The 24,139-nt window shown below is 44.0% G+C and overlaps 1 protein-coding gene across 1 annotated transcript in view; it reads left to right on the top strand.

The window, feature by feature from the left end:
* Window positions 1-15,468, top strand: part of LOC311121903 (thrombospondin type-1 domain-containing protein 1-like) — a gene marked incomplete at its 3' end in the record, with an annotated part of 40,609 nt that extends 25,141 nt beyond the window's left edge. The window contains exons 6-11 of the mRNA XM_084196339.1: window positions 363-473; window positions 4,212-4,549; window positions 5,613-5,774; window positions 6,085-6,502; window positions 12,115-12,682; window positions 14,668-15,468. Coding sequence (XP_084052465.1) covers window positions 363-473; window positions 4,212-4,549; window positions 5,613-5,774; window positions 6,085-6,502; window positions 12,115-12,682; window positions 14,668-15,468 — 2,398 coding nt within the window. The remainder of the gene's footprint in view (window positions 1-362; window positions 474-4,211; window positions 4,550-5,612; window positions 5,775-6,084; window positions 6,503-12,114; window positions 12,683-14,667) is intronic.
* Window positions 15,469-24,139: the final 8,671 nt, after the last annotated feature.

Below are 24,139 nucleotides of genomic sequence, written 5' to 3'. Positions count from 1 at the left end.
GAATTTTCCAAGCTGTTTAAAGGCACAGTCAACTTAGTGTATGTAAACTTCTGACCCACTGGAATTGTGATACAGTGAATTATAGGTGAAATAATCTGTCTGTAAACAATTGTTGGAAAAATGACGTGTCATGCACAAAGTAGATGTCCTAACCGACTTGCCAAAACTATAGTACATACAGATCAGTTGATAGAGCGTTTGCAACGCCAGGGTTGTGGGTTCGATTCCCACGGGGGGCCAGTATGAAAAAAAATATATATATATGTATTCACTAACTGTAAGTCGCTCTGGATAAGAGCGTCTGCTAAATGACTAAAATGTAATGTACGGTATAAATAAAGTTGTATTTTATTCTACCACAGGGTGGCGCTGCGCTCCCCTCACACAAACCAGGATGTCAAGTCATCTGGCCCTCTCTACCTCTCTAGGATCTTCTCCTATAAACTACTGGTGGACAACGTCAACTCCTACAGGTACGATCTCTCACACACACACACGCACACGCACGCACGCACACGCGCACACAGACACACACACACACAGACACACACACACACACACGCGCACACACACACACACACGCACACGCACGCGCACGCGCACACACGCACGCATGCACACGCGCACACACGCGCGCGCACACACACACACACACACACACACACACACACACACACACACACACACACACATGCATACCTCACACACACACACACACACACACAGAGAGAGATGGGCAAAGATACTATCTTGTTTACAAAGACCAATGCATCAAAATAAAATATCAAATACTTTTGCAAAGTATTTTATTTTACCTAAATTCAGTGGGGCCATACTTGGGAACCAAAGCAAGCATTTAAAGTTAAACAGGTTCTCTGCATAAAATGCATATCAGCCAATTAAAATGTTTGATTTACCTGCATGTGACAGAAAGCAAAAATTGTAGCTGGACCCATAAGATAACATGGCACATGTTAGCCCTATGCTAACCTCACCAGGTGGCAGTGATTACATCCTGGTACAACTTCTGCAGCCAGTTAAAATTGTAGACGTACATTTACATTTCAGTCATTTAGCAGACGCTCTTATCCAGAGCGACTTACAGTTAGTGAGTGCATGTTTATTATTTTTTTTTATTATACTAGCCCCCCGTGGGAATCGAACCCACAACCCTGGCGTTGCAAACACCATGCTCTACCAACTGAGCTACATCCCTGCCGGCCATTCCCTCCCCTACCCTGGACGACGCTGGGCCAATTGTGCGCCGCCCCATGGGTCTCCCGGTCACGGCCGGCTACGACAGAGCCTGGATACGAACCAGGATCTCTAGTGGCACAGCTAGCACTGCGATGCAGTGCCTTAGACCACTGCGCCACTCGGGAGGGACGTGTTCCAACACTTGTTCATGGAAGTGTCCTTAACATACCTCAGTCCAACAGCACGTTCTGATCATCAAAGCAACTAGCCTGTGACTGTGTAAAGTGTCCAGTCGAATTTAACACGAGTTCCCCCCCCCCTCCCAACCCCCCCTTCCCTTTGAAAAGCAAAACAAATAAAAAAACATGGATGCACTCACTAACTGTAAGTCGCTCTGGATAAGAGCGTCTGCTAAATGACGTAAATGTGAATGTAGGCTATTGGGTTAGTGTGTTGAAAAGGGACATAGCCAACAGTTTCAAAATGAAAAAGGAATAAAACGTTAGCCTTGCACACAAACACACTGCTATTGCCTAATAATCATATTACATTAAAAGACTGCTATGATGTCACTGCGACAACTGTCGATAGACGTAGCTGGTAAATTCGCTCTGGCTATCTACTCCGATTTCAGAGCACTCTCGTCTGAGTGTGCCAGAGCGCAGAATAAGTGACGAACGCTCAACACCCGTTGAATATGTGGCCGGTGTCAGTAAACGTAAGGGGAAAAAAGCGTAATTAAATGTTGCCAGCAGCACAGTTGAAGTCGCCAACGCTCTGGATAACATGAAAACAGCCTAACCAGCTCTGCTATGGCGAGTAAAATGGTCAGAGTGAGGTGTTCTCTCATTTGTGTCTGGAAGTAGCTAGCTAGCTAGCCAACATTAGCCAGTTAGCTTGGGTGCTTGACTACTGTTGTTAGGTCAGAACGCTCGGATCAACCCTACTCCTCGGCCAGAGCGTCCAGTGTGCGCTCTGAACGCTCCGAGAGCGAAACGCTCTGAATTTCTGAATGGCCAATCTGACAACGCTCTGAGTTTACGAACGGCCAGAGCACACTTTAGTATAAGCCAGCCTTCAGTCTTGAAATCTTTGGTTGTCAAGCACATGGCCTCATGTGAATCCTTAAAGAGATGGGTGGGGCTAAAGCTTAAGAGGGTGTGAATGATGCTGAATGGGTGTAGACAAAGAAGAGCTCTCCAGTAGGTACCAAAACATTCAAGGGCCATTTTCTTAAAAGTGGGGTTTACAAGTTTATCAGCTTTTCAAAGCAGAATTACTTTCCCATTGTTCCTCAACTGTAGTGTATGATATACCATTTTCTAGCTCTGAGTCTCTACTTTTATCCAATGTAAAAAAACACAATTTCAAATTTTGCTACATAAGTCCGAATCGAGCCGGTCGGTCACATCTTGGCACACAACGTTTTGTTACAGACCAACGGAACAAGGAAACCTTGAATCCCTCTGGTGGCCAGGGTTGACCTATTTTAAGAAATGCCGTTGGTTGGTGGATAGAAAATCTAAGATCTTTGATAAGCTGAAGCAGAAGTTGTGCCAGGATGTAATCACTGCCACCGGGTGAGGTTAGCATAGGGCTAACTTGTACCATGTTATCGGATGGGACCAGCTACAATTTATAATTTTAATTTTTGTATTTTTTAGGTGGTAGATCAGCTTTTAATATTGCAGATAGATTGTGGCTTCTATCAGTGTAATTGTCTGCATCATTTCCAATCCCCCTTATATATTTTTGTAAATATATACAGTACCAGTTAAAAATGTGGACACACTTACTCATTCAAGGGTTTGCTCAAACGCATTAAGAAGGAAAGAAATTCCACAAATTAACTTTGAAGAAGGCACACCTGTTAATTAAAATGCATTCCAGGTGACTACCTCATCAAGCTGGTTGAGAGAATGTCAAGAGTGTGCAAAGCTGTCATCAAGGCAAAGGGTGGCTACTTTGAAGAATCTCAAATATAAAATATATTTTGATTTGTTTAACACTTTTTTGGTTACTACATGATTCCATATGTGTTATTTCATAGTTTTGATGTCTTCACTATTATTCTACAATGTAGCAAATAGTAAAAATAAAGAAAAACCCTTGAATGAGTAGGTGTGTCCAAACTTTTGACTGGTACTGTATACATTTATTTTTAGTAAATTTAGCAGACGCTCTTATCACACCATAGTGCCATCAGACTTCTGATACCAATGCAGGGTGAAAGGGGCCACAAAATGGTGAACCATAAAATAAAAAAATATATTGTATAGAGAAGTATTTTGTATTTGGCACACACATTTTTTTTTACTAATTATAAGTCTCAAGTATCTTGTTACAAATGACATTGGATTGTAGTTCAGGCCTGTGAAATACAAATGAAAAAATACTCAAGTAATTGAAATACGTATTTCAAATACATGTAAACAGATATCTCTGCGCACGCACACGGACATAGCAGCCGTATCTCAGATAAACTCCTACAGGTGCCCTCTCATTCAAAAAACATCTTTATTGACATAGAAGGTCACAAATGTGTGTGTGGGAGAGACAGAAGTACAGATATGAATGAAGGCACAGATGGGTTTTGAACACACGCTGCAAGGGGCCACAGACTCCAGCGCCTACAGGGGCCCTCTTGACCCCTCGATGACATCCAGGATGGAATATTGATCAGTCTCCGTCCGTTCGTTAGTAAGTGCGTCCCCACGCGATATCTCCGACACCAATGGCCCGATTTTTGTTGTTGTTGTTGTTGTTGTTGTTGTTGTTGTTGTTGACGACATGTTTACTGTTGCCCTTGTTTTTACTGACTTTGCTGATCGCTGCTTTCTTGAGGAACGTTTTAGTTACTATGACTGTGATTATGTGGTTGTCCAATGCACTGTAAGTCGCTCTGGATAACAGCGTCGGCTTAAATGACTCAGAGGTAACTGTAGTGTGTGTTACAGAAGGGTAATTACAGCAGAGGCCTTGTAAGGATTCTTCTTCTCCTTCTCCTCCTCCAGGTCAGGCTGTGAGGGAGTGGTATCTGTGCGCCTGGTGACCCCTCCCTGTGCTCTGATCTACGGCAAGGTCCTTTTATTCCGGGACGGAGGTGTGGGGTCGGAGGGGAAGGGGGGCGCAGGTGGAGGGGTGATGGGGGTGGAGGGGGGTGGAGGGGCAGAGGGCTCGACTCCCTCCGCTCCACTGGCGTTTAATTGGCTGACACAGGGGGAGAACGAGACAGAATTCAACTGTTCAGTGTTTGACCCAGGAAGGAATAAATACTGCTTCAGATTTGTTCTCAACTTCAGCCGCTCTTTGAGTCCAGCACAGACCTGCCTGGTGGTACACAGGAATGCAGGTAGGAACACAACTTTACCCTGACCCTACACCCCTAACCCAACCATGACCCCCAACCCTAACCCTGACCCTACACCCCTAACCCAACCATGACCCCTAACCCTTACCCTGACCCTACACCCCTAACCCAACCATGACCCCCAACCCTAACCCTGACCCTACACCCCTAACCCAACCATGACCCCCAACCCTAACCCTGACCCTACACCCCTAACCCAACCATGACCCCCAACCCTAACCCTGACCCTACACCCCTAACCCAACCATGACCCCTAACCCTTACCCTGACCCTACACCCCTAACCCAACCATGACCCCCAACCCTAACCCTGACCGCAAACCCTAACTGCTATATTCTAGCCCTAACCTTAACCCTAACCCTAACTTAACCCTAGCTCGGCCAGCATCAGACCAGCTTGACCAGCATCAGACCCGCTTGACCAGCATCAGACCAGCTTGACCAGCATCAGACCAGCACTGACCAGCATCAGACCAGCACTGACCAGCATCAGACCAGCACTGACCAGCATCAGCCCAGCTTGACCAGCATCAGACCAGCTTGACCAGCATCAGACCAGCAGCAAACCAACTTGACCAGCATCAAACCAGCACTGACCAGCATCAGACCAGCACTGACCGGCATCAGACCAGCACTGACCAGCATCAGACCAGCTTGACCAGCATCAGACCAGCTTGACCAGCATCAGCCCAGCTTGACCAGCATCAGACCAGCTTGACCAGCATCAGAACAGCACTGACCAGCATCAGACCAGCACTGACCAGCATCAGACCAGCACTGACCAGCATCAGACCAGCACTGACCAGCATCAGACCAGCTTGACCAGCATCAGACCAGCATTTTTTTCAGCAGCTATAGAGAGCTACTGTATGTGACATCTCTCTCTCTCTCTCTCTCTCACTCAATCCCCAAAAACTCTCTCCGCCTTCTCCTCTCCCCCTCTCTCTCCCTTTCTCTCCCCCCCTCTCTCCCCCCCTCTCTCTCCTCTCTCGACCTCTCTTTCTCCCCCCTCTCTCTCTCTCTCTCTCTCCCATCTCTCTCTGTAGAGTCCTGGGGTGCGTGGCAGGCGTGGAGTGTGTGCAGTGTGAGCTGTGGAGAGGGTGTGAGGGAGAGAGTGCGAAAGTGTCTGCTGCCCTCCGGTGGTGGAAGTATGCAGTGCACCGGCATGGTCAAGGAACAGTCTCTCTGCTCACTGGAAGACTGTACAGGTACTTCTTCTGTCAACTCTCTCTCCTTTCCACTCTGTTGGTATTATTATCTTCAGTCATGAAGTATCTCCCTCCAACTCTCTCTCCTTTCCCTTTTCATCACTCCAGTTTTTACTTCCCAAAAATACGTATTTTCAACATCTTTTCATTGTCTTGTGCTCATAGGGTTATTCTCAATTATGTCATATTGATTTCCTCAATCATCTAACTTAACCTTGTTTCTCTTCTCCCCACCCCCTCATCTATTTATCTTTCTGCTCTCCCGTCCCCTTTCTCACTTCCTCTCTTTCCATCTCTCTCGGTCTCCCAGTCCTCCCCGCTCCCCCCCCGTCCCTCCCCCCTCCTCCAGCCTCCTCCTCTCTCGGTGGTGGTAACCTGGTAGCCGTGGCCGGTATATCCCTGTGTCTGGCAGTCATCCTAGCTACCCTCCTGGTCACCCTGTGGCGTAAACTCTGCCGGACACCCCATTGTAGCTCCGTCCGCCGCGGATCTATGCACTCACCTGGGGGACGTAAACTCTCTGACGAGGCCTCCATCTGTGGGCACAGTCTCCAGAGACCCAGCCTCTCCGACAACCAGGGGGGCACAGGGCCGGGGCTAACCCAGAACGAAAGGCCTAACCTGGGGTGCAAGCCTCTGCCTCAGCCCCCTCCTCTGGTTATTCCCCTGGTTCAGGACCCAGATAGACTGTCTCCATCGGGACAGAAGGTGCTACCGCCCATCTTTGGGTAGGTAGAATGTGTTTGTTTATTTCACATCTATGTTTTAATTGAATGTATTACTATTATTAATATACAGTACCAGTCAAAAGTTTGGACACACCTACTCATTCAAGGGTTTTTCTTTATTTTTACTATTTTCTACATTGTAGAATAATAGTGAAGACATCAAAACTATGAAATAACACATATGGAGTCATGTAGTAACCAAAAAATTGTTAAACTTTTTAGATTCTTCAAAATAGCCACCTTTTGCCTTGAAGACCGCTTCGCACACTCTTTGCATTCTCTCAACCAGCTTCACCTGGAATGCTTTTCCGACAGTCTTGAAGGAGTTCCCACATATGCTGAGCACTTGTTGGCTGCTTTTACTTCACTCTGCGGTCCAACTCATCCCAAACCATCTCAATTGGGTTGAGGTAGGGTGATTGTGGAGGCCAGGTCATCTGATGCATCACTCTCCTTGGTCAAATAGCCCTTACACAGCCTGGAGGTGTGTTTTGGGTTATTGTCCTGTTGAAAAACAAATGATAGTCGCACTAAGCGCAAACCAGATGGGATGGAGTATCGCTGCAGAATACTGTGGTAGCCATGCTGGTTAAGTGTGCCTTGAATTCTAAATAAATCTCAGACAGTGTCACCAGCAAAGCACCATCACACCTCCTCCTCCATGCTTCACGGTGGGAACCACACATGTGGAGATCATCCGTTCACCTACTCTGCGTCTCACAAAGACATGGCGGTTGGAACCAAAAATCTCAAATTTGAACTCATCAGACCAAAGGACAGATTTCCACCGGTCTAATGTCCATTGCTCGTGTTTCTTGGCCCAAGCAAGTCTCTTCTTCTTATTGGTGTTCTTTAGTAGTGGTTTCTTTGCAGCAATTCGACCATGAAGGCCTGATTCACGCAGTCTTCTCTGAACAGTTGATGTTGAGATGTGTCTGTTACTTGAACTCTGTGAAGCATTTTATTTGGGCTGCAATCTGAGGTGCCGTTAACTCTAATGAACGTATCCTCTGCAGCAGAGATAACTCTGGGTCTTCCTTTCCTGTGACGGTCCTCATGAAAGCCAGTTTCATCATAGCGCTTGATGGTTTTTGCGACTGCACTTGAAGAAACTTTCAAAGTTCTTGACATTTTCCGTATTGACTGACCTTCATGTCTTAAAGTAATGATGGACTGTTGATTCTCTTTGCTTATTTGAGCTGTTCTTGCCATAATATGGACTTGGTCTTTTACCAAATAGGGCTATCTTCTGTATACCACCCCTACCTTGTCACAGCACAACTGATTGGCTCAAACACATTAAGAAGGACAGAAATTCCACAAATTAACTTTTAACAAGGCACACCTGTTAATTGAAATTCATTCCAGGTGACTACCTCATGAAGCTGGTTGAGAGAATTCCAAGAGTGTGCAAAGCTATCATCAAGGCAAAGGGTGGCTACTTTGAAGAATCTCAATTATAAAATTGTTATGTGAATTATTTAACAAACTATTTCAGTGTCTCTGTGCGTCTCCCAAAATCAAGAAACGGACAGAGTCCCGGCCTGCATAGTCAGAGATTTATTCATTGAGAATTCTGCCACCACAATTTCAGAGTCCATCTTTTATACTCATACGTCATACAAAAATCCCTCCTCTCTGTAGGCGGGCTGTAGTTTTCCACTTTAAAACTGCTCTCCTGACCATCAGTTCACACACATACATACACACACACACACACACACATGCATACACACACACACATACACACTTCCAAGCCTAACAGTCTCTCTCCTCCCTAAATTCCTCAGTTATCTTGGTTTCTCAGTTGTCTGTAGCCAGCTCTCCTTGTCCTTTGTTGTCTGGTCTAACTCTTACTCACATTGCTGAATAGTGGCTCAATGTCATAGTCTTTACTGGTCCTACACTCACACATTCTAACACATTTCACACAGTTTCAGGGTGTAATAATTAGTCATTAATAATTAATCTATCAAAAATACATTTTGATTTGTTTTACACTTTTTTGGTTACTATATGATTCCATATGTGTTATTTCATAGTTTTGATGTCTTCACTATTATTCTACAATGTAGAAAATAGTAAAAATAAAGAAAAACCCTGGAATGAGTAGGTGTGTCCAAACTTTTGACTGGTACTGTACGATCACAACATACTGTGTGCTCCACAAATACACTTTGTCAGTCAATTCCCTATTTTGACCAATCAGATTGCTTGGCTGGAACTAACCATCTCATAACTGACAATTGATGTATTGTCTGCGAAATCTTTAATGAAAAACATGGATTTATAAATATGAATATTTTTGAAGGCTTTAGGACTGTTCTGAGTCAGAAGTACGGGGAATAACTGTGGTGTTAGCTGAAGTATCTGGAATAACTGTAGTTTTAGCTGAAGTAAGGGGAATAACTAGTGTTAGCTGAAGTATCTGGAATAACTGTAGTTTTAGCTGAAGTACGGGGAATAACTAGTGTTAGCTGAAGTATGTGGAATAACTGTAGTGTTCTAGCTGAAGTATAGGGAATAACTGTAGTGTTAATATAAATACGGGGAATAACTGTAGTTTTGGCTGAAGTACAGAGAATAACTGTAGTGTTCTAGTTGAAGTATGGGGAATAACTGTAGTGTTAGTTGAAGGACGGGAAATAACTGTATTGTTAGCTGAAGTACGTGAAATAGTGTACTGTTCTAGCTGAAGTATGGGGAATAACTGTAGGTTTCTTGCTGAAGTATGGGGAATAGATGTAGTGTTAGCTGAAGTACGGGGAATAACTGTAGTGTTAGCTGAAATATGGGGAATAACTGTAGTGTTAGCTGAAAGAAAGGGAATAACTAAAGTGTTCTAGTTGAAGTATGGGGAATAACTGTAGTGTTAGATGAAGAACTTGAAATAGATGTAGTGTTATAGCTTATGTATGGGGAATAAATGTAGTGTTAGCTGAAGTACTGGGAATAACTGTGTTGTTAGCTGAAGTACGGCAAATAACTATAGTGTTCTAGCTGAAGTACGAGGAATAACTGTAGGTTTTTAGCTGAAGTACGGGGAATAACTGTAGGTTTTTAGCTGAAGTACGGGGAATAAATGTAGTGTTAGCTGAAGTACGGGGAATAACTGTAGTGTTATAGCTTAAGTATGGGGAATACATGTAGTGTTAGCTGAAGTACGTGTCACGATCGCTTACGGACGAGAAGGACCAAGGCGCAGCGTGATATGCATTCATATTTACTTACGGCTAAACACACAACAAAACAACAAACGAAACGTGACGTCCAAGGTAGCATACAAACAACATACCTTACACGGAACAAGATCCCACAACTAACTGGTGCCAACAGGCTGCCTAAGTATGGTCCCCAATCAGAGGCAACGAGCTACAGCTGCCTCTGATTGGGAACCACACCGGCCAACATAGATCTACATATTCTAGATCTAAAACATAGAAAACAAACTAGCAAACCCAACACAGAAGATACACACCCTGACTCAACAAATACAAGTCCTCAGAGTCAGGGCGTGGCAGTACGGGGAATAACCGTAGTGTTCTAGCTGAAGTATGGGGAATAAATGTATTGTTAGCTGAAGTATGGGGAATAAATGTATTGTTAGCTGAAGTACAGGGAATAACGGTGGTGTTAGCTGAAAGAAAGGGAATAACTGTAGTGTTAGATGAAGGACGGGGAATAACTGTAGTGTTAGCTGAAGTACTGGGAATAATTTTTGTATTAGCTGAAGTATGGTGAATAACTGTAGGTTTCTAGCTGAAGTATAGGGAATAACTGTAGGTTTCTAGCTGAAGTATGGGGAATAAATGTAGGTTTCTAGCTGAAGTATGGGGAATAAATGTAGTGTTAGCTGAAGTACTGTGAATAACTGTTGTGTTAGTTGAAGGACATTGAATAACTGTAATGTTAGCTGAAGTACGGGGAATAACTAGTGTTCTAGCTGAAGTATAGGGAATAACTGTAGTGTTAATATAAATATGGGGAAAAACTGTAGTGTTAGCTAAAGTACTGGGAAACTGTAGTGTTCTAGCTGAAGTACAGGGAATAACTGTGGTGTTAGTTGAAGGACAGGGAATAACTGTGGTGTTAGTTGAAGGACAGGGAATAACTGTAGTGTTATAGCTGAAAGAAAGGGAATAACTGTAGTGTTAGATGAAGGACTTGGAATAACTGTAGTGTTAGTTGAAGGATGGGGAATAACTGTTGTGTTAGCTGAAATACGGGGAATAACTGTAGTGTTCTAGCTCAAGTACTGGGAATAACTGTAGTGTTAGCTGAAGTATGTTGAATAACTGTAGTGTTAAATGAAACCCAGGGAATACCTGTAGTGTTAGCTTAAATATGGGGAATAACTCTGGTGTTAGCGGAAATGTGGGGAATAACTGTAGCGTTAGATGAAGGACGGGGAATAACTGTAGTGTTAGCTGAAATATGGGGAATAACTGTAGTGTTAGCTGAAATATGGGGAATAACTGTAGTGTTAGCTGAAGTATGGGGAATAACTGTAGTGTTACATTCTGACCACACCACTCGTGTTGCAAAATAAATTTCCAGATGTTTTCAATAATTTCATCCAAATCTGCTTAGCCAGGCGCTAAAATATAACTTTGTTCTGCTTTTTAAGCTTGACGTGCTGCAATTCCCGCCTCTCCCATCTCCTCATTGGTTTTTAGGAGCATATACCCACGTGGGTGATTAAAAGATGAACTGAGGTACACACTCCAGTCCAGTTGGTGGTGGTAATGCACCTTAAAGTTGTTTGCCAACCGCCATATAAAGTCCAAAGAAGAAGAAGACTGAAGAAGATTGAAGAAGGAGAGATTACTAGAAACTAACTAGGTTTCCCCTTTTATCTGTGGATTAATTATCGGAGTAGAGAACACACGATTTTGTGTGACTGAAAATTCTACAAAGAGCCAGAAAAAAAGGACCTTGTGCATTTCAGGTAAATGAACAACCCAATGTTTATATCCCAGGACACATTAACTACCAACAGCAAGCTAGCTGTCTAAATGGCCATGAATGTTTCATGTGTTTCGACCTGTCCCCAAATTAATATAGTTGGTTCAGAGCTAGTTTTGATATTTCAACCTGCGTGTCCTTATCGTGTCTGGTGTGGGGGGACAGAATCAACATGGGGGACAGAATCAACATGTGCGCAATGGCGCACGCAGACTAGACAGCATGCTAATGAACCTCTTCATTCTCTCGCTTGGATTCATCAACACTTTTTAAACTGATGAGCAATTTAAATAAACACCTTCTGACTATATGACCAGGTACCGTCTGGTCCAGAAGCAGCTGAAGGGTTAACTGTATGACTGCATTCTCCAGGTACCGTCTGGCCCGGCAACAGCTGAAGGGTTAACTGTATGACTGCATTCTCCAGGTACCGTCTGGTCCAGAAGCAGCTGAAGGGTTAACTGTATGACTGCATTCTCCAGGTACCGTCTGGCCCAGCAGCAGCTGAAGGGTTAACTGTATGACTGCATTCTCCAGGTACCGTCTGGCCCAGCAGCAGCTGAAGGGTTAACTGTATGACTGCATTCTCCAGGTACCGTCTGGCCCAGCAGCAGCTGAAGGGTTAACTGTATGACTGCATTCTCCAGGTACCGTCTGGCCCAGCAGCAGTTAAAAGAGATGAAGAAGAGAGGGTTAAAGGAAGCCACCCAGCTCTATCATGTCTCACAGAGCCCCGTCCACGACACTCTTCTGGAGGACTCTCCCACCTCCGCCTCCACCCCTACCCAGCCAGGGTTCACCCTCCCTGGGCTCAGCCCCAACCCCGGCCCCCTGGACCCCCAGGGAGAGGATTCTAATCTGAGCCGGTTTTGTATCACCGCCCCGTTCCCCGAGCCCAGGGTCCCACAGCGCAGCTCGGCTACTCTGCCAGACAGACTGAGCCCCAGGGTGGAGCTCGTCCTGGGGCCTCCCGTGGCCGGGTACGTGAGAGAAGGTGGGGGTGGAGGGAGCTCCAGACGAATAGACCGCACGGCAGACTGGGTGGAGATGGTGGAGAGGACTGGGTTAGGAGGGATGGGAGGAGGAAGGGGCGTCCCCTCCAACTCGTACCAGAGAAACCCAAACTTCCGACGGACATCCAGCTTTCACGACACCAAGCCCCCACCTCCCCCAGCAGCCGCATGTCGCCCCCACAGGGAGAGGAGTCAGACCCAGGTACTAACCAATAATAACCAGGAAGGTAATAACCAGTCATAACCAGGAGGGTAATAACCAATAATAACCTGGAAGGTAATAACCAATAATAACATGGAAGGTAATAACCAATAATAACCAGGAAGGTAATAACCAATAATAACCTAGAAGGTAATAACCAGTAATAACCAGGAAGGTAATAACCAATAATAACCAGGAAGGTAATAACCAATAATAACCTGGACCACAATGGAAATAAGTCGGTAGGCTTTGTGTTTTTAATCCTTGATAATATTTAATGTACAGTGAGGGAAAAAAGTATTTGATCCCCTACTGATTTTGTACATTTGCCCACTGACAAAGACATGATCAGTCTATCATTTTAATGGTAGGTTTATTTGAACAGTGAGAGACAGAGTAACAACATACAAATCCAGAAAAAAGTGTTTAAAAAATGTTATAAATTGATTTGCATTTTAATGAGGGAAATAAGTATTTGACCCCTCTGCAAAACATGACTTAGTACTTGGTGGCAAAACCCTTGTTGGCAATCACAGAGGTCAGACGTTTCTTGTAGTTGGCCACCAGGTTTGCACACATCTCAGGAGGGATTTTGTTCCACTCCTCTTTGCAGATCTTCTCCAAGTCATTAAGGTTTTGAGGCTGACGTTTAGCAACTCGAACCTTCAGCTCCCTCCACAGATTTCCTATGGGATTAAGGTCTGGAGACTGGCTAGGCCACTCCAGGACCTTAATGTGCTTCTTCTTGAGCCACTCCTTTGTTGCCTTGGCCGTGTGTTTTGGGTCATTGTCATGCTGGAATACCCATCCACAACCAATTTTCAATGCCCTGGCTGAGGGAAGGAGATTCTCACCCAAGATTTGACGGTACATGGCCCCGTCCATCGTCCCTTTGATGCGGTGAAGTTGTCCTGTCCCCTTAGCAGAAAAACACCCCCAAAGCATAATGTTTCCACCTCCATGTTTGACGTTGGGGATGGTGTTCTTGGGGTCATAGGCAGCATTCCTCCTCTTCCAAACACGGCGAGTTGAGTTGATGCCAAAGAGCTCCATTTTGGTCTCATCTGACCACAACACTTTCACCCAGTTCTCCTCTGAATCATTCAGATGTTCATTGGCAAACTTCAGACGGCCCTGTATATGTGCTTTCTTGAGCAGGGGGACCTTGCGGGCGCTGCAGGATTTCAGTCCGTCACGGCGTAGTGTGTTACCAATTATTTTCTTGGTGACTATGGTCCCAGCTGCCTTGAGATCATTGACAAGATCCTCCCGTGTAGTTCTGGGCTGATTCCTCACCGTTCTCATGATCATTGCAACTCCACGAGGTGAGATCTTGCATGGAGCCCCAGGCCGAAGGAGATTGACAGTTATTTTGTGTTTCTTCCATTTGCGAATAATCGCACCAACTGTTGTCACCTTCTCACCAAGCTGCTTGGCGATGGTCTTGTAGCCCATTCCAGCCTTGTGTAGGTCTACAATCTTGTCCCTGACATCCTTGGAGAGCTATTTGGTCTTGGCCATGGTGGAGTTTGGAATGTGATTGATTGATTGCTTCTGTGGACAGGTGTCTTTTATACAGGTAACAAACTGAGATTAGGAGCATTCCCTTTAAGAGTGTGCTCCTAATCTCAGCTCGTTACCTGTATAAAAGACACCTGGGAGCCAGAAATCTTTTTGATTGAGAGGGGGTCAAATACTTATTTCCCTCATTAAAATGCAAATCAATTTATAACATTTTTGACATGCGTTTTTCTGGATTATTTTGTTGTTATTCTGTCTCTCAAATTATAGACTGATCATTTCTTTGTCAGTGGGCAAACGTACAAAATCAGCAGGGGATCAAATACTTTTTTCCCTCACTGTATGTATTGTTGTACTCCAATGACAGTGTAAATATGCACAATTTAATGAATTTATTAAATGTAATTATCAAAATGAAATGTATTCATTTATTAATTCAGCCATTCATCTATTCATTCATTCAGGTGGGTCCCCGCACCAGGACCCTCCCCGAGGGCAGCTGTAGGGCCCGGGGAACCTTGGCGAACCAGATCCAGAACACGACCTACCCCCACTATCCCATCCCAGAGCAGAGCACCCCCGACTGGGCCAGGCCCAAACCACAACCCCCTGGGCCTGGGGACGACAGGAGAAGACCCTGGGTGGAGACTGGAAGTCCTCCGTGTTTCAGTAACAAACCCAAACACGCTGAAAACAACAACACCTACTTGACCTCTGACCCCAAACACACAGAGACCAACACTACAACGGCAGCCATGTTAGGATCTGAGCTGCTTAGCAACCCTGAACTCACCCTGGAGAGGGAGAGGCGGAGGAGTGGTGATAGAGGAGGAGGAGGAGGAGGTGAAGATGGAGGAGAGAGAGGTGGGACTTCAGGTATAGGGGGACCAGGATTAGGACCAGGGGTGGGGTCTCGTGGCTGCCCTGCCTACCTCACCCCGGACCGTGCGGAGCGGGCAGAACAGAACTGGAGCCGTCGAGGCCCTTCCCCGATTCAGAGAAATATCCTGGCCAGGAAGCTGAGAGAGGCTCAGTCCTGCAACACCGCCTCCGGCCAGCGGGGGCGCCATAACCAACAGCAGCAGAGGCAGCGCAGCTCCACATTTAGCGTGTCTGCCAGTGAGCAAAGGAAGGGGAGGTGTAGGTCTCTGCCTCTGTCTGGAGACTCCCCCTATGGGCTGACTGAGGCAGAGCAACGCATGCTGGATCTAGATATGACCTCACTATACCTGGGAGAGGATGAGTTCTCACCTGTACACACCTAGTGGGGAGGAGAGGAGAGGAGAGGAGAGGAGAGGAGAGGAGAGGAGAGGAGAGGAGAGGAGAGGAGAGGAGAGGAGAGGAGAGGAGAGGAGAGGAGAGGAGAGGGAAAGGAGGACCTTTCTTGTTGCCTGGAAGGTGCCCAGAGGAGGAAGAGAGGAGGAGGAACAGGGTGGAGGAGGAGGAGGAGAAAGCTGTAAAGACATAACTGAGACTTTTCTTTTACTAGTTCTTTTTTGTTTTGTTACTCTTTCACTGAAAACCATTTGGGTAACACTTTACTTGACACCCAGCATCATAACACGTTATGACACGGTTATAACCATGTCACAATATGTCATAACAGCTGATATAACCTATCATAATATGGTCATAACACTGTCATCAAATCAAATTGTATTTGTCACATACGCCGAATAGAACAGGTGTAGGTATACCTTACAGTGAAATGCTTACTTACAAGCCCCTAACCAACAATTCAGTTTTAAGAAAAATAAGAGTTAAGAAAATATTTACTAAATAAATAAGTAACAATAAAATAACAATAACGAGGCTATATACAGGTACCGTCTGGCCCAGCAGCAGCTGAAGGGTTAACTGTATGACTGCATTCTCCAGGTACCGTCTGGCCCGGTACCGAGTCAATGTGCTGGACCTAGTCTTGGCGCTCCGGTACCGCTTGCCATGCGGTAGCAGAGAGAACAGTCTATGACTCGGGTGGCTGGAGTCTTTGTCAATTTTGAGGGCCTTCCTCTGACACCGCCTGGTATAGAGGTCCTGGATGGCAGGAAGCTTGGCCCCAGTGATGTACTGGGCCGTACACACTACCATCTGTAGCGCCTTGCGGTCGGACACCGAGCAGTTGCCATACCAGGCGGTGATGCAACCAGTCAGGATGCTCTCGATGGTGCAGCTGTATAACTTTTTGAGGATCTGAGTACCCCACAGTGACCGTACGTACATACCCCAACCAGAAGCCATGGATTACAGGCAACATCCGCACTGAGCTAAAGGGTAGAGCTGCCGCTTTCAAGGAGCAGGACTCTAACCCGGACGCTTATAAGAAATCCTGCTATGGCCTCTGACGAACCATCAAACAGGCAAAACGTCAATATAGGACTAAGATTGAATCTTACTACACCGGCTCTGACACTCGTCGGATGTGGCAGGGCTTGCAAACTATTACAGACTACAAAGGGAAGCCCAGCCGTGAGCTGCCCAGTGACACAAGCCTACCAGATGAGCTAAATTACTTCTAAGCGATTCGAGGCAAGCAACACTGAAGCACACGAGAGCACCAGCTGTTCCGGACGACTGTGTGATCATGCTCTCCATAGCCGATTAAACAAGTCAACATACTCAAGGGCCGCAGGGCAAGACGGATTACCAGGACGTGTACTCAGAGCATGCGCTGACCAACTGGCAAGTGTCTTCAACCTGTCCCTGACCGAGTCTGTAATACCTACATGTTTCAAGCAGACCACTATAGTCCCTGTGCCCAAGAACACTAAGATAACCTGCCTAAATAACTACCGACCTGTAGCAATCCCATCTGTAGCCATGAAGTGCTTTGAAAGGCTGGTCATGGCTCACATCAACACCATCATCCCAGAAACCCTAGACCCACTCCAATTCGCAAACCGCCCCAACAGATCTGCTTCTGGATGAGCATTTTCTTGTTTGTTTATGGCCTTATACAGCTTGTTGAGTGCGGTCTTAGTGCCAGCATCGGATTGTGGTGGTAAATAGACAGCTACGAAAAATATAGATGAAAACTCTCTTGGTAAATAGTGTGGTCTGCAGCTTATCATGAGATACTCGACCTCAGGCGAGCAAAACCTGGAGACTTCTTTAATATTAGATTTTGTTATTGTTATTGACAAATAGACACAGACCGCCACCCCTCGTCTTACCAGAGGCAGCTGTTCTGTCTTGCCGATGCACGGAAAAACCAGCCAACTGTATATTATCTATGTCGTCGTTCAGCCACGACTCGGTGAAACATAAGATATTACAGTTTTTAATGTCCCGTTGGTATGATAGTCTCGAATGGAGCTCATCCAGTTTATTCTCCAGTGATTGCACGTTGGCCAATAGGACGGATGGTAGAGGCGGGTTACCCAATCGCCGACGAATTCTCACAAGGCACCCGGACCTGCGTCCCCTGTATCGGCATCTCTTCTTCATGTGAATGACTGGGATTTGGGGCTGGTCCGGTATCGGCAGTAAATCCTTCACGTCCGTCTCATGACACATATATTTACACCTGTTGTGACATATATTGTGTTATTCTATGGCTGGTTATGACACCTACATAAATGTCAAAACCCACATTTATTCAAATATATTTTTTCCCTGCCAAGAAGTTTAGTTTGAAAGTTTGTTTCTTAAATCATTTGTTGTTGTTGCAATGAATTCTGTAGTCATATTTCTTTTCCTTCATCATATTTTAAATAACTTGCAGAAAATACACTTTGACGACACTGTCATGAAGCATTACGACCATCCTGTGTCACTTTACTTGGACTAAGAAAATACACTTTCTACAACGGGTTGGTCAAAACAAGCATTTTTTTATTGGTTGCGACGCGTTCTAAGCCATACTAAAAAAAACTGTTTAACACGGATAAACCAATGATGCAAAAATGGGCATCTCGTTTTCTGTTCCATCTGGGAAATCCCTGCCCATCCATTGTCCCATCAGCCCAGCCGGCCAATTCATTCACTTGATTTCTGCTGTAAAAATCATCTAGACATTATTTCCCCTTGCTTCTAGCCTAACATTTGGTTTGCAACAACGGGGGGTTTGTACAAACGTTGCTGTCTGTCTCTCGACAATTGCAACATTAGTTTCAATATTGAAATTCGATCTCCACTGTCCTATTGAGAATTATCGTGTCAGGACGAGACATTGGTGCATGTCTGACATCAATGTGTGCACAATTATACAATGATAATTTAATATGGTCAATTTCAGAAAATGTTATATAACTTAAACATACTGTTGAGACATAGTCTCTGGTGTTATGGAATGTTTTGCCTTGTGTGGTAGGTTTTTGTGGGTTTTGACACACTTATGTAGTACACTTATGTAGGTGTCATAACCAGCCGTAAAATAACGCAATATATGTCACAACAGGGCTAAATATATGGGTCATGACACCGTTATGACCATATTATGACAGGTTATGACCATATTATGACAGGTTATGACCATATTATGACAGGTTATGACCCTATTATGACAGGTTATGACCCTATTATGACAGGTTATGACCATATTATGACAGGTTATGACCCTATTATGACAGGTTATGACCCTATTATGACAGGTTATGACCCTATTATGACAGGTTATGACCATATTATGACAGGTTATGACCATATTATGACAGGTTATGACCATATTATGACAGGTTATGACCATATTATGACAGGTTATGACCATATTATGACAGGTTATGACCATATTATGACAGGTTATGACCATATTATGACAGGTTATGACCATATTATGACACGGTTATGACCATATTATGACAGGTTATGACCATATTATGACAGGTTATGACCATATTATGACACGGTTATGACAACCTATGTCAGCTTTTATGACATATACATATGCTGGGTGTCAAGTAAAGTGTTACCACCATTTGGATATCAGAGCAATGATGTCACAGTCACACCAGATTGTCTTTGTCTCTGCCTGTCTGTCTGTCTGTCTGTCTGTCTGCCTGTCTGCCTGTCTGCCTGTCTGCCTGCCTGCCTGCCTGTCTGTCTGTCTGTCTGTCTGTCTGTCTGTCTGTCTGCCTGTCTTTCTGTCTGTCTTTAAAATTAAGGCAGTTATACATTTTACATTACAATAACAGATTTCACAACATATTAAGTGTGTGTCCTCAGGCCTCTACTCTACTACCACATATCTATAACACAAGATACATGTGTGTATAGTGCGTATGTTATTGTGTGTTTGTATGCATGTGTCTATGTTTGTGTTGCTTCACAGTCCCCGCTGTTCCATGAGGTGTGTTTTTATCTGTTTTTTAAATCTGTGGAATAGAGTTCCATGTAGTCATGGCTCTATGTAGTACTGTGCGCCTCCCATAGTCTGTTCTGGACTTGGGGACTGTGAAGAGACCTCTGGTGGCATGTCTTGTGGGGTATGCATGGGTGTCCGAGCTGTGTGCTAGTAGTTTAAACAGACAGCTCGGTTCATTCAACACGTCAACACCTCTCACAAATACAAGTAGTGATGAAGTCAATCTCTCCTCCACTTTGAGCCAGGAGAGATTGACGTGTATATTATTAATGTTAGCTCTCTGTGTACATCCAACGGCCAAATAATGTGACCGTGCCTGCCAAAGGAACTGTCTGTCTGTCTGTCTGTCTGTGACACCGCGAGCTTCTCTGATACATTTTTGGTTTCAAGGACAAGAACTGTTACCACATGACGATGGACACGTTACAGTGTTACCAAATACTGTTACATGTTCTGCCAAAGGTCAAAGCTGTTCTCTTTTCAGCCCCTTACTGTCTGTTTCAACCGGACTGTTTCAAGGGATGCCAACATATACTATAACTACTGTGGAGTGTGCCCTGTCTACTGAGGAGATATTATGTCAGTATTAGATGTATTACATTTGGTTGATGTGTTTGTATTTCTCATTAGTGTTATGAGTGATTGATGTGTGTGTATTTCTCATTAGTGTTATGAGTGATTGATGTGTTTGTATTTCTCATTAGTGTTATGAGTGATTGATGTGTTTGTATTTCTCATTAGTGTTATGAGTGATTGATGTGTTTGTATTTCTCATTAGTGTTATGAGTGATTGATGTGTTTGTATTTCTCATTAGTGTTATGAGTGATTGATGTGTTTGTATTTCTCATTAGTGTTATGAGTGATTGATGTGTTTGTATTTCTCATTAGTGTTATGAGTGATTGATGTGTTTGTATTTCTCATTAGTGTTATGAGTGATTGATGTGTTTGTATTTCTCATTAGTGTTATTAGTGATTGATGTGTTTGTATTTCTCATTAGTGTTATGAGTGATTGATGTGTTTGTATTTCTCATTAGTGTTATCAGTGATTGATGTGTTTGTATTTCTCATTAGTGTTATGAGTGATTGATGTGTTTGTGTTTCTCATTAGTGTTATCAGTGATTGATGTGTTTGTATTTCTCATTAGTGTTATGAGTGATTTGATGTGTTTGTATTTCTCATTAGTGTTATGAGTGATTGATGTGTTTGTATTTCTCATTCGTGTTATGAGTGATTGATGTGTTTGTATTTCTCATTAGTGTTATGAGTGATTGATGTGTTTGTATTTCTCATTAGTGTTATCAGTGATTGATGTGTTTGTATTTCTCATTAGTGTTATGAGTGATTTGATGTGTGTATGCGTACTGTTCAGGGACTATATGAATGTGTATTCTAAACTGTAACCCAAAGATAACTTTTACTTCACACCTTTTACAAGATGGCCGCTTGTATTTTCATATTTTATAAGTGTTTTTTTTTTCTATGTACTGTTTCATTGATTTTGTATACGACTGTACTCCTATGTAGGATACTGTTTCTTCTACTGTTTCTACTACAGTATTATTGTTTTTGTGATTTATTACAATTCAGGATGATCAACTGTAAACATCAGGGAGCCGTGTTAGTTTAGAATGCTGGTTTATTATTGTATAAATGCATTTTAGTTCATAAACTAAACTGAACTACCATTCCTCTGCTGTGAGCTTTAATGTGTCAACTATTACCATGAAACTGGAAAGACATTAAAGTGATATTAACTTTCAATATATTTACAACGATATATAGCTCTGTAGCTCAGCGCCAGGGTACGTGGTCCTCTGTAGCTCAGCGCCAGGGTACGTGGTCCTCTGTAGCTCAACGCCAGGGTATATGGTCCTCTGTAGCTCAGGTGGTAGAGCACAGCGCTTGTAACGCCAGGGGTAGTGGGTTCGATCCCCGGGACCACCCATACGTAAAAATGTATGCACACATGACTGTAAGTCGCTTTGGATAAAAGTGTCTGCTAAATGGCATATTATTATTATTATTATTATAACTGGGAAAACAACAAACAACTAGATTGTAACTTTACAAGTAAAGTTGTGGGGCTTGCTTTAGCTCTTTAAAAGTATTTTTGTGGTAGTGGAAGAAGTGTTATGATTTTAGATTTGAATGGCAGAAAAGTAGTGGAATATTTTCATACTCTTTAAGTTTTTGTCTGTTCCTCATACAGGTGTAATTATTGATCCGGAAAAGTTATTTTTGTTCTGATTTCAGATTTTAATAGCAGAGAAGGAGAGGAAGATTTCATACCCTCTAACCTGTTGGGAAAGTGGACAAAGCTGATTTGTGTCAAAAGCCACAATAGCCTGAAAAGTTGACACTCAGCCTGATAGTTGACACTCAACCTGACACTCAGCCTGACAGTTGACACTCAACCTGACACTCAGCCTGATAGTTGACACTCAACCTGTCACTCAGCCTGACAGTTGACATTCAAACTGACACTCAGACAGAGTTGATTTCATACCCTCTAACTTTTTGTCTAACTTGTTGGGAAAGTGGACATAGCTGATTTGTGTCAAGTCACAATAGCCTGAAAATTGACACTCAACCTGTCACTCAGACTGACAGTTACCGCTGACAGTTGACATTGAACCTGACACTCAGACTGACAGTTACCGCTGACAGTTGACACTCAGACTGACAGTTACCGCTGACAGTTACCGCTGACAGTTGACACTCAGACTGACAGTTACCACTGACAGTTGACATTGAACCTGACACTCAGACTGACAGTTACCGCTGACAGTTGACACTAAGACTGACAGTTACCGCTGACAGTTGACACCCATTTTGTAACAGTTGACAATAGCCACAGAAAGACTGGAGCCCCTCTCAATATTAGACTGCATTACATTGAATGGAATACCTGAAAATACAAAAATAATCTTAATATTTTTATATATAACATAAAGCTTATAAAACATAATCAAAAAGATGGATATAGCAGCCTGCCTTCATTTCACAAGTGTTTCGTCCGTTGTGAGTCAAAGAAGGTCTGTGGTCTAGGTGCAGTGTGTTCCGATACGATACCATGGCCGTTTTATCAGTGTGATTTATCGCCCCAGATCCAATCCACCTGGCTCGGCATGGTCCATGTTAGAGAAGGATGGAGTGTCCCCTGAAATCCAATCTTAAGATCCGTTTTTGCTTTTTTTCCCCCTGGTGGTCAAGGTAGGGAGTTGGTATGCATAAACTGATCCTGGATCTGTGCCTCTACCTACCACCGGTGTCTACGGTCCATCCTCAGTGGAGAAGATGTGGGTGTTGTCCCAAATTGCACCCTATTCCCCATGCAGTGCACTATATTTGACCAAGGCCCATAGTGCTTTGGCCAAAATCAGTGCACTATACAGGGAATAGGGTGCCATAGGGGCGGCAGGTAGCTTAGTGGTTAAGAGCGTTGTGCCAGTAACTGAAAGGTCGCTGGTTCTAATCCCCGAGCCGACTGGGTGAAAAATCTGTCGATGTGCCCTTAAGCAAGGAACTTAACCCTAATTGCTCCTGTAAGTCACTCTGAATAAGAGCGTCTGCTAAATGACTAAAATGTAAATTTTGGGACCCTTTGGTGTTTTACGCATCATTCTTCGCGTACCATTCTCTTCCTGCTGGTCCTGGAAAAAGAAATGTATCTGCAACATTGTACATCATCGGATTCCTACATTTGAAATAGGCATGTGTTCTTTTCAGACACAACTGTCATCATCAGGTACGTTTTCTAATTAACTTAAAGTCTAATTTGTTCCCCATGAAGAGTTGGCACAGTGCCATTCATTCCCTTTATTGATTCCAGATGTACGGTTATTCTCAGAAGCCTTACCATCTGCAACTGAGGAAACTGTTTTATGTGAAAGATTGGCGGACATATTAACGTTGTTATTGGCGTATTCGCTGTATTAAAGTGAATATAAATTTGTACACAACGTGGAATAACAAAGGCCATTTATTTGGACTGACCAACAGACAGTGCAGAGAGGGGCATAGCCACGGGAATTAATTTGGGGGTGGGGTGGGGGATGCGTGCTGTACAAATCTTGTTTTGCCTGTACTGGCGTGGTGTGCTTATACAGGACTATTAAAGGCCCAGTGCACTACCTTTGTGAGAAAAAAATGAATAAATCCGATTTTTCAGCAGCCCTAGTTCCCGTGGCGATGGCAAGGGGGACTACAGCAGAAGCGAGGAGAAAGGCGGATACTGAACTCTGTTCGCTCAACAAGCTCTCAGAGTCACACTGTACAATTAGATGTTTATCCATGTTTCTCCAAACCTCAAATTTCGAAGTTGCTTCAAACATTACATTTTGGGGTTAAGGTTTGGGATAGGGTTTTAAAACAAAAACATAAAAAACGAGTGTCCAGCACTGGGATTGAACACGTGACCTTCTGATCCAGAGTAATGGGATTACACCACTGCTTGAAGATAAGAGCTCTCTGTGGCCCCTAGTGTCCGCTTTTCAAGGCATTTCTCGACGTCCAATTTCGAAGTTACTCTGAGCGATCTGCCTGTCAGGAAGTTGAAAACCGCTACGTTTGCAGAGTGGAGGAGGAATAGGAGGATGGAAGTGAAAAATACCTCCGTCAACCTTTGAAC

This window comes from Coregonus lavaretus, assembly GCF_964263955.1.
Source record: "Coregonus lavaretus genome assembly, contig: HAP1_SCAFFOLD_2298, whole genome shotgun sequence".
In the NCBI taxonomy this organism is placed as follows: domain Eukaryota; kingdom Metazoa; phylum Chordata; class Actinopteri; order Salmoniformes; family Salmonidae; genus Coregonus; species Coregonus lavaretus.
This window is presented reverse-complemented; position numbering and strand designations above follow the sequence as displayed.